Source organism: Myripristis murdjan, chromosome 20 (genome assembly GCF_902150065.1).
Source record: "Myripristis murdjan chromosome 20, fMyrMur1.1, whole genome shotgun sequence".
NCBI classification, from domain to species: domain Eukaryota; kingdom Metazoa; phylum Chordata; class Actinopteri; order Holocentriformes; family Holocentridae; genus Myripristis; species Myripristis murdjan.
In genome coordinates, this window is record NC_043999.1 from 792,414 (window position 1) to 806,700 (window position 14,287).

General features: G+C 46.9%; 1 protein-coding gene across 7 annotated transcripts; it reads right to left on the reverse strand.

The window, feature by feature from the left end:
* Positions 1-1,437: 1,437 nt before the first annotated feature.
* Positions 1,438-13,191, reverse strand: LOC115378728 (golgin subfamily A member 6-like protein 22). 7 transcript variants are annotated; one of them, XM_030079192.1, is made up of 7 exons: positions 12,969-13,191; positions 11,788-11,950; positions 9,529-9,837; positions 8,626-9,221; positions 4,977-6,530; positions 4,692-4,769; positions 1,438-4,484 (listed from the first exon to the last, which is right to left on the reverse strand). In XM_030079192.1, the coding sequence occupies exons 1-7, from the start codon at positions 12,975-12,977 to the stop codon at positions 4,215-4,217; spliced, it is 2,979 nt and encodes a 992-aa protein (XP_029935052.1). In that variant the 5' UTR covers positions 12,978-13,191; the 3' UTR covers positions 1,438-4,214. The 7 variants fall into 7 exon arrangements, 6 of the variants coding, with proteins under 6 accessions (XP_029935052.1, XP_029935048.1, XP_029935050.1 ...); XR_003930157.1 differs by having other exon boundaries at positions 1,438-3,630; positions 3,745-6,530; XM_030079188.1 differs by having other exon boundaries at positions 1,438-5,380; positions 5,582-6,530.
* Between the last annotated feature and the right edge of the window lie 1,096 nt (positions 13,192-14,287).

The window sequence follows — 14,287 nt, forward strand, 5'->3', positions numbered from 1 at the left end:
CAAGCACGCGCGAACGAGATTTACCGTATTTACCTCCGATGCGCACTATTTTTATTTTTATTTCCCCTCTTTTATTGGACCAAATTCAGGTGAAACACAGGAAGTCCACACGTTGCATCCATTCATCAGCAGGGAAAACTCTGTGAATATTATAAACTATATAAATAAAATGAATTTAATGAACAGCAAATAAAATGTAAGGAAAAGAAAGAAAAAGAAACATCACAGTAATACTATGTTTTTTTGCCAATTTGTGATTTCTTGTGATTTTAAAAATTTAGTCAGATATTTTCTGAAATCAGAATCTTTAATTTTTTTTAATCCAAACCATTTTATGCATATAATATTTAGCCAAAATAAGAATTAAGTTGGTTATAGGAGATGAATCTGTGGGAGACCTGGGAGTCACGTGTCAGTGTGTTGATGTTCTTCACACTGATCAGAAGCCTTTTATTTGGGGTTTAGAGACTCATGAGGAGACAGAAACAGTTTGTTTTCCAGTTTCCGCTGACGAGACGCAGGAAAACACACAGCTTCCGGCCGCAGTTTTCAGAATAAAACTGAATCCTCACCCAGTGTCCTTCCCTCAGCTCCAGTCTGACCAGTTCAGCTCAGCAGCTCTGCCATAAACTCTACCTTTTAACAGAGTGTATAATGTTCAGTTTGTGTTGACGTTGTGCAGAATGTGTCACTTTAATTCTGTGTTTGTTACTGAGGTTGTAGTTTGCAGAGGTCTGCTACTGGACTGCATTATACTGAGAGGGGTTTCTAGTTTTTTGTCCTCCCTATTCATATACAACGAGGAGGGACAGAATAGTGGAAACAGCTGTCAGTAAAGTGCAGCACTAACTATGAGCTCAATGCCAAACACAGAAGTGAATGAACACCTCTGTTACCGTGACAACAAGACAAGCTGAGCATTATAGGCAGCAGGAGAGGAAACTGTATGGCACAACAGCTGGATTAGACTGGATTGGATTAGATTAGATGAGTGTGAGAGCCATTTTTGGGCAGATTTGATCGTGGGTAAAGTATTTATGTTGTTAATATTTGCAGTATAGGTTCTATCAATATGTTATTTTATTCTACAGACAATTTGCATACTTTCGGGGATACTTGATGTTTATTGGATTCATTGGATTATGATCAGTTGTGTGTTACGGTGCACATATGTTTGTGACAGTATGGGGCCGTAAAGTATTTTGTAGAGCATGCGCCCCTTTAGAACAAAGAACTGCTAGGATGCATGAATCTGAGTCCCCCGTGCAAAGAAAAAGTCATTTGTTCCGACAATAAGTAATAACCACCCTTGACGCCAGCCTGCTACATCAACATACATCTTATGTAAATCCTACCTCAGCACAATGCACTTTATTTTTATTTTTTGCAATGAACATTTTATTGAAAAGCTTTTTTTTGACAGAATAACAGACAGACTGATTTACTTAATTAAACAAATGTAAATATCTACTACGTCACAAATAAAGGAATTACAAGATAACTGAATAAACCAACCACAACAACAACAAAAAATAAATAAATAATAGAAAAGAAACACAGAAACACATATAGACCACCACAACATTTCCAAGGGCAGGCATAACAATCTATTTATATTGGGTTACCAAGTTGACTTATGTTGCAGATAACCAGTTGGCCAAAGGACCCCATGTAGAGGTATACTGGTCAGCTTATTTAGTAGAGAATATGTCACTTTCTCATAAGCTGCCAGCTGTGCCATTGTTGTGGACCATTCTTCATAATGGGGCGGGTGTTTCTTTTCCCAAAGTCTCAAGAGAATCTGTTTGGCTGTTGTAAATGCCGATATAATCTGTCTTTTTTCAGGGAAAGAAAAGTCAGAGTCCTCGAGCTCAGTGGTTGAGCCCAGCACAGATAGTGTTGCAGTGATTTTGAATTTTTTGTTTAAGACCTCAAAGATAATCTCTTGAATATTATTCCACCAGTCCTTGAGTGTTGGGCATGTCCAAAGTATATGTCGTATAGAAGCACCATTCCCGTCACATCTCCAACAGGAATCAACTGGTAATCGGTTCCATTTATGTCGTTGTTGTGCCATCTGTGTATTATTTTCAGTTGAATAAATCTATTACCCATTTCTTTGTATATCATGTAAACATTACTCAAACAAGATTTCCAGTCTGCAGGAGATATGTTCACTGCCATGTCCCCCATCCAGTGTTTCTTAACCTTGAGCAAGGGGTCACTTAATTGTTCCTGAGTATTATATTTCTTTGAAGCCAGCCTGCTACCTCAATATATAACATCTTATTTAAGTCCCACCTCAGCACAATGCGCTTTATACTGATATGAATTCAGTCCTTACCATTGAGCTCTTGGTGCTATTTAATGTCGCTTCTATTGTGATTTATGTCAGCGTTCTAATGTGTCTTGTGATGTTATGATGTACTTAGCATGTTTGATGTAAATGTGTTTTTAATGAACGCAAGTTAAAGACAAATTTCTGCCTTCTGCACGCAAAAGGTAGACAAAGCATTTTTCTATTTCTATTTTCTATTTCTGTTTTCTATTTCTATCTGCATCTGGTGCAGCGTGAAATGAGTTCTTGACCGTCGTCGTCTTCAACAGTTTTTATAGTCCGACGCAGTAAGGTCGTATTTAAGTTCATTTTGCCGGTGGAAAATGTTTTTTGTTGTCTTGGATCATGTTCACCATGTCGACGTCGGATCAGGCTTGTGTGGATTAAAAGTCATTTAGTGGAACGCTTCCCTGCCGCCTGCAGACCTCGTATGGACTTGCGAGCACACCGGGTGTCACAAGAAAACAGACACTGTGGAACCTGAGTCAAGCTTATTACATAACACCAGTTACAGATTAAGTGGCCTATCATATGTAGGAAACCTGTTAAAATAAGAAAACAGCCACTATAATTAGATTAGATTAGATTAGATTAGATTAGACTGGACAGGTGGAGCTGATGAAGTGGACACATTTTATTCACTGATGTAAATTCATTAATGTTAAACCCCTGTTTTTAATTTTTTTGAATGGGTAGGCCAAACAAACCCTGGACATTTATGGAATTACACATATACTAATTTCTAATTAGACGTCTTTAGTTTTGTTTTTGTTTTATGTCTGTTTGTTTCCTTCCTCTTCTCCTTCATTGCTATCACTACTTGTTCCTATTATTCCTGTGTGTTCATTTAAAACAACAGAGTTGACTCAGTCTGTGCCTTGTTCATGTATTTTTGTGTAAACAATTTTTGTAATGGCCAAAGTTTGTTTAATAAAGATTTAATAAAAAACAAAAACAAAGTGGACACAGTGTACATACATAGTTTACATGTTTACATGTTTACATGGCGGCATGTCTCGCACGCCGGAACACAGGATCACTGACGAGCGTCTTCACTCAGAGTTCAGGGTAACCTGGCAGTTTTGTTTTGTTTGGCTGAACACTGAGGAACACTGAGAAACGCTGAGGAACGCTGAGGAACACTGAGGAACGCTGAGGAAGGCTGAGGAACGCTGAGGAACACTGAGAAACACTGAGGAACACTGAGAAACGCTGAGGAACGCTGAGGAACACTGAGGAGCACTGAGGAACACTGAAGAGCGCTGAGGAGTGGTGAGGAGTGGTGAGGAACACTGAGAAAAGACGAAAGAGAAAAACTGTGGAGTGAAGCAGCGAGGCAGAGAACCCGTGGACAGTCGTCCTCCCTGAATCAAATCCCTGGCAAAAACCAAAAAAACCAATCTCACCAGTTTCTGAAAATGCGCTGGTGCCGGGTTCGTTTCTGAAAAAAAAAACTCACAATTTGGAAGATTAAATATGTACATTTACAAGAAAAAACTTGGATGTCCCCTGAGATTAAAATGGTAAAGTTATAAGAGAAAACTCAGAAATTTATGAGTAAAAAAAACAAAACTCAAATTTACAGAAAAAAATCAAAGATTATAAAGTCACAAATTTGTGAGAAAAACTTATGATCTGATATTTGTATATTTCTGAGAAAAGTCAAAAATTGATGGGATTTTTTTTTTTACTCTAATACGCCGTCGTACACAAGTGCTAATTTTTAATTTAATTTTTTTTTAAACTGTTGACCTCTGACACTCTTTAACTTCTCTGTCCAGTTCATATCTGACACATTTGCACTGTGTGTGTGTGTGTGTGTGTGTGTGTGTGTGTGTGTGTGTGTGTGTGTGTGTGTGTGTGTGTGTGTGTCCGGTCAGCAGTGAAGACACTGCAGCCACACAGAGCAGGGGACGATGAGGACTTCCTGTCCTGTCCATGTGTCTGTGTACATGACAGACGTCTGTCCTGTGCTCTTCTTCTTCGGCCATTTTCTTTTTCGTGTCACCTCGTGTCCGTCCACTTGGACGTGATTGGCTGGCAGGAGGCCATGTGACGGCTCCTCGGACTCCAGCAGGTATCTGATCGGTGGACCGACCGTCTTCCTCCTCGGCCTCAATGGCTGCTCCGACAGCTTGGTCTCCTCCTCATCTTTCTCCTCCTCCTCCTCTGCTGGTCTCTGTCTCAGTTCCCTCAGGCTCACCCCCTCATCCACTCTTGCCCCTCCCCCTCTGACGTGATTGGCTATCACGAGGCCATGTGACGGCTCCTCAGACTCCAGCAGGTATCTGACTGGTGGACCGACCGTCCTCCTCCTCGGCCTCTCTGGCTGCTTCGACAGTTTTGTCTCCTCCTCCTTTTCTCTCTCCTCCTCCTCTGCTGGTCTCTGTCCTGGCTGGGTCGGGCTCACCTCCTTCCCTCCTCCTCTGACGTGATTGGCTGGCAGGAGGCCATGTGACGGTTCCTCAGACTCCAGCAGGTATCTGATTGGTGGACCGACTGTCGTCCTCCTCGGCCTCAATGGCTGCTCCATCAGTTTTGTCTCTTTCAGCTTCTCCTCCTCCTCCTCCTCCTCTGGCCTCCGTCTCAGTTCCCTCAGGCTCACCCCCTCGTCCACTCTTTCCCCTCCCCCTCTGATGTGATTGGCTATTACGAGGCCATGTGACGGCTCCTCAGACTCCAGCAGGTATCTGATTGGTGGACCGACCGTCTTCCTCCTCGGCCTCCCTGGCTGCTCCATCAGTTTGGTCTCCTCCTCCTGTTGCGTTGGTCTCTGTTCCAGTTGCGTCGGGCTCACCTCCTCCTCAATGCTTTCCCCTCCCCCTCTGACGTGATTGGCTGTCACGAGGCCATGTGACGGCTCCTCAGACTGCAGCAGGTATCTGATTGGTGGAGCCACCATCTTCCTCCTCGGCCTCTCTGACTGCTCCATCAGCTTGGTCTCCTCCTCCTCTGGTCTCTGTCCCGGCTGGGTTGGGCTCACCTCCTCCTCCATTCTTGCCTCTAGTCGTCCTCTGATGTGATTGGCTGTCACGAGGCCATGTGACGGCTCCTCAGACTCCAGCAGGTATCTGACTGGTGGACCCACCGTCCTCCTCCTCGGTCTCTCTGGCTGCTTCGACAGTTTTGTCTCCTCCTCCTTTTCTCTCTCCTTCTCCTCCTCCTCTGCTGGTCTCTGTCCTGGCTGGGTCGGGCTCACCTCCTTCCCTCCTCCTCTGATGTGATTGGTTGGCAGGAGGCCATGTGACGGCTCCTCAGACTCCAGCAGGTATCTGATTGGTGGACCGACTGTCGTCCTCCTCGGCCTCAATGGCTGCTCCATCAGTTTTGTCTCTTTCAGCTTCTCCTCCTCCTCCTCCTCTGGTCTCTGTCTCAGTTCCCTCAGGCTCACCCCCTCGTCCACTCTTTCCCCTCCCCCTCTGACGTGATTGGCTATTACGAGGCCATGTGACGGCTCCTCGGACTCCAGCAGGTATCTGATTGGTGGACCGACCGTCTTCCTCCTCGGCCTCCCTGGCTGCTCCATCAGCTTGGTCTCCTCCTCCTGTTGCGTTGGTCTCTGTCCCGGCTGCCTCAGACTCACCTCCTCCTCTACTCTGTCCCCTCCTCCTCCTCCTCCCCTCTTCCTCACCTCCTTCAAACAGCCAGGCCTCAGTTTGCCCTCCTTGTCACCTTTCATCCGGTGATTCTCCTCCTCCTGCATCTCTCTTTCTTCTTGCATCACACAAACTCCCTCCATGTCCTTCACCACGTTGTCCTGACACCTCCTCCTGCGCCTCTCTTGTTCGTTTCCCTGCCTCCTCCTCCTCCTCCTCCTCTGCTCCTCGTGGCGCGTCCTCTCGTGGCGCGACCAGCGGCTGATCCAGGACCAGGCGTGTGCAGGGTACCGCCTCCTGGCTCTGGCCTGAGTGTGGGCTTTGGCGGGCTCCAGCAGCCCATCACCGCTCCTCTCCTCCGCCTCTTCTCTCTCTCCGCCTGTCCAAATCCTCATCTCCTTCTCCTCTCCATCCTCCTCCTCTTTGCTTCTGTTCCTCGCCGCTGTGTTGCCATGACGACCGCCTCTCTCGCTGTGGTAACGCAGCTGGTGTAGGCGGAGGCCGCGGTCGTGGGTGAACCTGTTGCAGAGGTCACAGGTCAACCTGCGACCCCCGCTGTGAGCCACCAGGTGTCGCTGCAGCTCCGACCCACAAACCTGAGCAGGGACAGACACACAGACGTTATTTTGTTACAGCTGCAGTGACACGTTTCTGACCACTAGAGGGTGTCGAGAGCACAAACACCATTTGCAAACACACAACCCGTTGTTTTTGTCCTTAAAAAAAAAAAAAAAAAGAAACTCATGCCTCTTTTAAAGGAATACTCCAACGTTTTTGGCAAAATCTCCTTTTTCCAACTTCCCCAGACTGAAGGCGTTTCTCAATGCCAAGTTCACCAAGTTGGGACTTGTTGAGGTCGACTCAGGAGAACAGACTCGGAGAACGGGCGGTCGTTCTGCAGCTGGAACAGCAGCAACTTGATGACTTCTCCATCTGGGATACCTGGCTGCTCCAAGTCCACACAAGTCACCAAGCGATGCATCCTCGCTAAAAGGGGCGGAGCAAGAACACATCCGGGAATTTGGACTAAACTTGGTCAGATGGGAACTTTGAACTGGAACAGGACTGATGACGTTTCGCAAGAACACAAGTACAGACAAGAACACAAGAACACAAAAGAAAACACAAGAACACAAGTACAGACAAGAACACAAGAACACAAAAGAACACAAAAGAAAACACAAGAACACAAGTACAGACAAGAACACAAGAACACAAGTACAGACAACATAAGAACAGACAAGAACACAAATACACAAGAACAGACAAGAACACAAGTACACAAGAACTCACAAGAACACAAGTACACAAGAACTCACAAGAACAGACAAGAACACAAGTAAACAAGAGCAGACAAGAACAAGTACAAAAGGACAGACAAGAACACAAGTACACAAGAACAGACAAGAACACAAGTAAACAAGAGCAGACAAGAACAAGTACAAAAGGACAGACAAGACCACAAGTACACAAGAACAGACAAGTACACAAAGACAGACAAGAACACAAGTACACAAGAATAGACAAGAACACAAGAACACATACACAAGAATAGACAAGAACACAAGTACACAAGAACAGACAAGAACACAAGTACAGACAACACAAGAACACAAGTACAGACAACACAAGTACACAAGAACTCACAAGAACAGACAAGAACACAAGTAAACAAGAGCAGACAAGAACAAGTACAAAAGGACAGACAAGAACACAAGTACACAAGAACTCACAAGAACAGACAAGAACACAAGTAAACAAGAGCAGACAAGAACAAGTACAAAAGGACAGACAAGAACACAAGTACACAAGAACAGACAAGTACACAAGAACAGACAAGAACAAGTACACAAAGACAGACAAGAACACAAGTACACAAGAATAGACAAGAACACAAGAACACATACACAAGAATAGACAAGAACACAAGAGCACAAGAACACAAGAACACATACACAAGAATAGACAAGAACACAAGTACACAAGAACACAAAAACACGTACACAAGAATAGACAAGAACATAAGTACACAAGAACACAAGAACACATATACAAGAATAGACAAGAACACAGGTACCCAAGAACACACAAGAACAGACAAGAACACAAAAACAGACAAGAACACTAACAGACAAGAATACAAGAACATGAGTACACAAGAAAATACAAGAGCACAAGAACAGACATGAACACAAGAATGCAAGAACACAAGTACACAAGAACAAACAACATAAGAACAGACAAGAACACAAAAACAGACAAGTACGCAAGAAGACGTGAACACAACACACAAGAACAGATAAGAACACAAGAACAAACAAGAACACGAGAACAGATAACACAAGAACACAAGAATGCAAGAACACAAGTACACAAGAACAGACAAGAACACAAGTACACAAGAACGCAAGCACACAAGAACAGACAAGAACAGTCAAGAACGAGAACTGAGAAACGCCCTGAGACATGGAACATGGATGGAACCAGGCTAACGACTCCCATAGACTTCAAGTCTTTATGCTAAGCTAACAGGAAATACTACCCGTAGGAACTGGACCAGTGGACGTCCAGAGGTGGAACTGGTGTCCAACATCTGGCCCCAGGCTGGGGACGTCAGGAAAAGGGGATTTTGCCTAAAACGTCGGAGTATCCTTTTAACCCCAGACCCCGCCTTCACTGCGGCCGACGCACCTGGCAGCGCCTTGACACCTGCGCTCTGTCCTCGGCCGCCTGCGCTCTGTCGTGCCCCTGCTGCCTCCTGCTCGCTGCTCCTCCGTCCACCACACCTGCTCCTCCTGTCTCCGCCTCCTCGCCACATCTCCTGTCCTCTCCGCTCCTCAGCCTTGCTCTTCCTCGTCTCACCTGGAAGCCCCTCGCTCTGATGTGATTGGCCGCCGTCGGGGCGTACAGCTGCTCCTCTGACTCTAGCAGGTATCTGATTGGCGGACCGACCGTCCTCCTCTTCCTCGGCTGCTCCGTCACCTGTGAGTCCAGCTGTGTGTTCCCTCCTTCCTCCTCCTCTTCCTCCTCCCTTTTCCGGGTGTGTCCTACCAGGTGGGCGGAGCTCTCCCTGCACACCTGGCAGGCGTGCACTCTCTCTCCCAGGTGCATCATGTGTGACTCGCCGCTGAAGCTCCACCCACAGAAGTGACAGGCTCGGCGCCGCCGCTCATCTCCGCCTGTCCTGGAGCTCCGCCTGGTCGCCTCCTGCCGGCGGCCTTCACTCTGCAGGGACTTCCTGCTCGCCACCTGTAGGCGGGACTGCTTGTTACCACGGAGATGCTGATCTGTAGAAAAAAAAGAGGGATAGCTTTGGTAAGAAATACCACGGCCATTTTCCTGTGACTGCTTTCAAAATAAAACGCTTGCGTTACGTTTCCTTAGCAGAGCGCTAACAGCTAACCCGGCGGTGGTTTTGTACGTCTGTGCAGCGTCGAGGTTCTGCCAGCAGGGGGCCTCAGAGAGTTCCCGGCTTCACTGCTGCAGCCTGAGCTCAGGAAGAGCCAGCGAGTCCAAAATAAAACCTCCAGCTGCACAGACCTTTCCAAAACACGAGCCGCCGTGTGCACCTGAGAAGAAACACCCACAACTCACAGGGATCACTGAGGAACAGGCCCCGCCCCTCGTCCTCCTCGTCCTCCTCCTCCTCCTCCTCCTCCTCCTCCTCAGCGAGCCGCGGGCTGAGCGGAGCGATGAGGCCATCAGGAGGCTCTGCAGGAGGAGAAACGTCACGCCTCCCGTCCGGCCCGCCGAGACACGCCGGGGGAACGGCGTGCTGGCACAGAGGCATGCTGGGTAACAGGGCAGGGTGCTGCAGACCCGTCTGAAGGCAGGAGGGTGAACGTGGGGGCGGCTGACAGCGAGGCATGCTGGGTAGCAGCGGCCACATCACTCCAGACGAGCCTGCACGGGACAGAGACACTGAGAGCAGCTCCACCCCTCCACCTTCATGAGGCCAGTGGCTAGCTAATGGAAACTGACGTTAGCTAGCTAGCGTTAGCCACACAGACTGACACCTGGGAACTGAGCCAATCACTATCAAGCTGCCAGTAGAGTTCTCATATTCTGCCCGAACCCGACCCGACCCGACCCGACCCGACATTTTCGGGTCGGGTCGGGCCTAAAATTTACGTGAATTGGGCGGGTCGGGTCGGGCTTCGGGTTCTGTGGGGGATTTTTTTTTTTTTTTTTAAATAAAAAAAATAGAATTAGGCTATGTGTTCTGTTATTGATTATGACGTTTCATTTTTATGTGACTGGTGGAGAGAGTGAGAGACTGGATTGGATTTGGAGGCTAAACTTTCAGTGACAGACAGACAACCAGCGCAAACAAGTGAGAGAGAGTTGCAGCAGCATCCCGCTGTGCTGGCAGACTCGGCAGCAGGGACGGTTTCTGCTATGGGCAGTGCAGCTGCCCAGGGCGCAGTCTACTTGGGGGTGCACGAGAAAAAAAAAAAATCTCCAGTTTTCTAGACTACCGTATTGACCCGCACATGCCGCGGCACCATCAGTCGGCATCAGGCGGGCCGGCCGCGGCACCGTCCGATACCGCGCCCACCCGTCAGGTCTGCCGGATCTGACAGGTGAGCTGCCTGATGCTGGCCGGTGCCGCGGCCGGCTCGCCTGATACCGACTGATGGTGCCCCGGTGCCGCGGCCGACCGGCTCTGCTAAATAATGGCGAATTTGGCGATTAGGGGCGATTTTTTTTTTTTTTTCGGGCTTTATCAGGCTGTCGGGCTTAAAGTTCGGCTAATTAGTCGGGTCGGGTCGGGCCTCGGGCTGGCCCAGTCAGGCCTGGGTCGGGTCGGGTCTTAATTTTCAGGCCCGATGAGAACTCTAGCTGCCAGTGGTGTTAACTGATGTTAGCGTTAGCATGCTAGTGGTTTTAACTGGTGTTAGCGTTAGCATGCCAGCGGTTTTAACTGGTGTTAGCATTAGCATGCCAGTGGTTTTAACTGGTGTTAGCATTAGCGTTAGCCTGCCAGTGGTTTTAACTGATGTTAGCGTTAACCTGTCAGTGGTTTTAACTGATGTTAGCGTTAGCATGCCAGTGGTTTTAACTGGTGTTAGCATTAGCATGCCAGTGGTTTTAACTGGTGTTAGCATTAGCATGCCAGTGGTTTTAACTGGTGTTAGCATTAGCGTTAGCCTGCCAGTTGTTTTAACTGATGTTAGCGTTAGCCTGCTGGTGGTTTTAACTGGTGTTAGCATTAGCATTAGCCTGCCAGTTGTTTTCACTGGTGTTAGCGTTAGCCTGCCAGTGGTTTTAGCTGATGTTAGCGTTAGCCTGCCAGTTGTTTTAACTGATGTTAGCGTTAGCCTGCCAGTGGCTTTAACTGGTGTTAGCGTTAGCCTGCCAGTTGTTTTAACTGATGTTAGCGTTAGCCTGCCAGTGGCTTTAACTGGTGTTAGCATTAGCCTGCCAGTTGTTTTAACTGGTGTTAGCGTTAGCCTGCCAGTGGTTTTAACTGGTGTTAGCGTTAGCATGCCAGTGGTTTTAACTGGTGTTAGCGTTAGCCTGCCAGTGGTGTTAACTGGTGTTAGCGTTAGCCTGCCAGTGGTTTTAAATGGTGTTAGCGTTAGCCTGCCAGTGGCTTTAACTGGTGTTAGCGTTAGCCTGCCAGTGGTTTTAACTGGTGTTAGCGTTAGCCTGCCAGTGGTTTTAACTGGTTAAAACCGGCTCATGTTTTCTGAAGCTGCAGTGTGTTGAGCTCTCAGGGCCACCGTACAAAACCAAGCCGATTAATCTGTCCTGCTCTAAGAGTTAAGAATATTTTTTTAATGATTATCGGGATCCTGGCACTCAAACACAACATGTGAATGAAGGACTCCCCTGATGGTCCGGTCTCACCTGGCGGGCCGAGCAGGTCCACCTGCACGGCGGCGTCTCTCCTCTCCGCTGCCTCGCTCTGGCAGCCCACCTCCCTCCTCTCCTCTGGACTCTCCCACTGGCAGCCCACCTCCCTCCTCCTCCCCCCGTCCTCCTCCTCTCTGTCCTGGAGCATCTGGAGGACCTGCAGGGAGGACAGAGACGCTTCAGGTCACCCAGCAGGCCGTCTGGGCCACAGGTAGGACGGCTTGGTGCTTCTCATTACTTTTGATTTTTATTTCATTTTTCATTTTTGTGTTCAGGTCAGTTTAGTTGGAGTTTGGTCTCCAGAGTGCGTTTGCTGGTCTCAGTTTAGCTTTTATTGTTTGAGCTGAGATTTCCTTAGTATCTGTGTTAGGAAGGAGTTTTACAAAGGTTTGGTTTCACCTTCCGAATAAAATTCACTTCTTTCTTTTTACTGTAAATTGTTTAATTTAATTTAGTTTTCTTGTCAGTTTTAAAGTTGTCTTGCTAATCGTCTGGCAATTTTTTTTTGCCTTTTATACAACTTATTTTCCAATATACATTTTTATATATTTCTTTTTTCCCCCCAACATTCTGGTTATTTTATTTATTTATTTACTTTTGCTAATTTGCTCATCAGCTTTTTTCTCTCTGCATGTTTTTGACAGAAACTGTCTCGGGTGTCAAAGGGTTAATTCTCCAGATCAAAACATGTGGCAGTGATTATTGATTATCGGAGCATCAAGTTTCCGCTGCAGAGGAGGCTGCGGGCCCTCCTGCTCGGTCGGATGTGTGGAGGATGAGGAGCGCACACCAAACTCCCTGCAAAATCCGTCACTTTTCTGCTGCCTTGCTCTCAGGCAAAGGCAGAACTTGTCTGGATTTGGTGTAACACGCTTCCCCTGCCCCGCCAGCAGCCGCTCTTCACTCCGGCCTGCATGGTAACATTGTGTCCAGTGTTCACAGCTGGAGACTCATCAGGACGTCCCGGTGTGGGAGCGGCCGGACGCCTGTGCCCAGCAGCGGGACAGGCTCCACAGGGAACACGTTGTTTACAAAAACACTTTAGCTTTTGCTGTGAGGTGTTCTCCAGCGGCTCTCACCGGGCCACAGCTCACTCTGTTTACTTTCCGACAGCTTGCAGGAAGTTTTCACCTCAGAAAAGTTGAGTTTAGCTGAAGGAAGTTAAATGGCCTTACCCAGATCATGGCGGACTGATCGCGGCTCCTCTCGCATCCAAGCGGACAAAGTGGCCGCTAGCCCCGGGCTCCGGGCGCCACGAACCGTGAGGACATGTTAAAAAAATAAATAAAAATAAAGTTGTGTATGTGGTAAATAGTGCAGACTGGCCGCCAGCAGCTGCCGTTGGGATTCCTCAGTACAAGTGGGATGCGGACGCTGCTGCCCCCAGTGGCCGGGAGGGGAAGCACGGCGGCGCATTAGGGCCAGCAGGGAGGAAAATATGAAAGGGAAAAAATTCTAAGATTATAAAATTAAACATTTATGAGGGAAAAACTCGGAGATATTGTTTATCTTTTTACTTTATTTCTTCTTTTCTTTTCTTTTATTTATTTTTTTCTATTTTATTTTATTTTTGGAAGGAATTCTACATTCCTTGTTTACAGTGTTTACATTTCTCTTTGGTACTGTTATCTGTATATACTGTTTATTGTGTAAATTGTGCTTCGTATCTTGCTATCCACTTTGCTGCTGTGATGCGTGAAATTTCCCCACCGTGAGACTAATAAAGGAATATCTTATCTTATCTTATCTTGAACCACATGGCTTTACGTTGTGAGGTTGGATCAGCCTCACACTGCAGACGCTGCCCCCTGCTGGCCGTGTCTCAGGCCTGCAGCTGATCCCCTCAGCAGATTCTACTCTGACATGGGATTCAGGAACAAGGGGATCCTGCTGATCTGAGCCCAGAATCACCAGATTGTTTTCTTTTTGTTCTCTTTTTATTTTTCATTTGTACAGCTGTATGGTCTTCTTATTTATTGCTGGTGAAAAATACACTTGCACCCTATGTCGGACTGCCTCTGTCACAAAGCTATGGCTTTATTACTGATGTTGTTTTTGTTGTTGTGTTGGTGATGATGTCGATTTTGATTATGTTGTTGATGGTCACCTGACAGTTCTGTTTTATCTGTTTGACTGTAAAGCACTCTGTGTATTAGTACTGTGAAGAGCGCTATACAAATAAAATTTTACTTACTTACTTACTTACTTCTTCTGACTCGGCCCAAGTCACAGCAACGTCTCTTCAGAGTCCAGATGCTGAGGAGGAGATTGGGATTCTGAACTCAAACCAGCAGGATTTCCTTCTGACTGGATCCAACAGGAGAACATTTTTTTTCCACTATAAAGTTTTGTTCTAATATTTTGTGATGTTATAATCTCAGAATTTTAATTTTTTTTTCTCGTAAATTGACCACTTTAATCACAGAGAGCATCCACCTTTTTTTCTCGTAAATAGGCCTATAGGACCTTAATCTCCAAAATTCTCGTTTTTTTA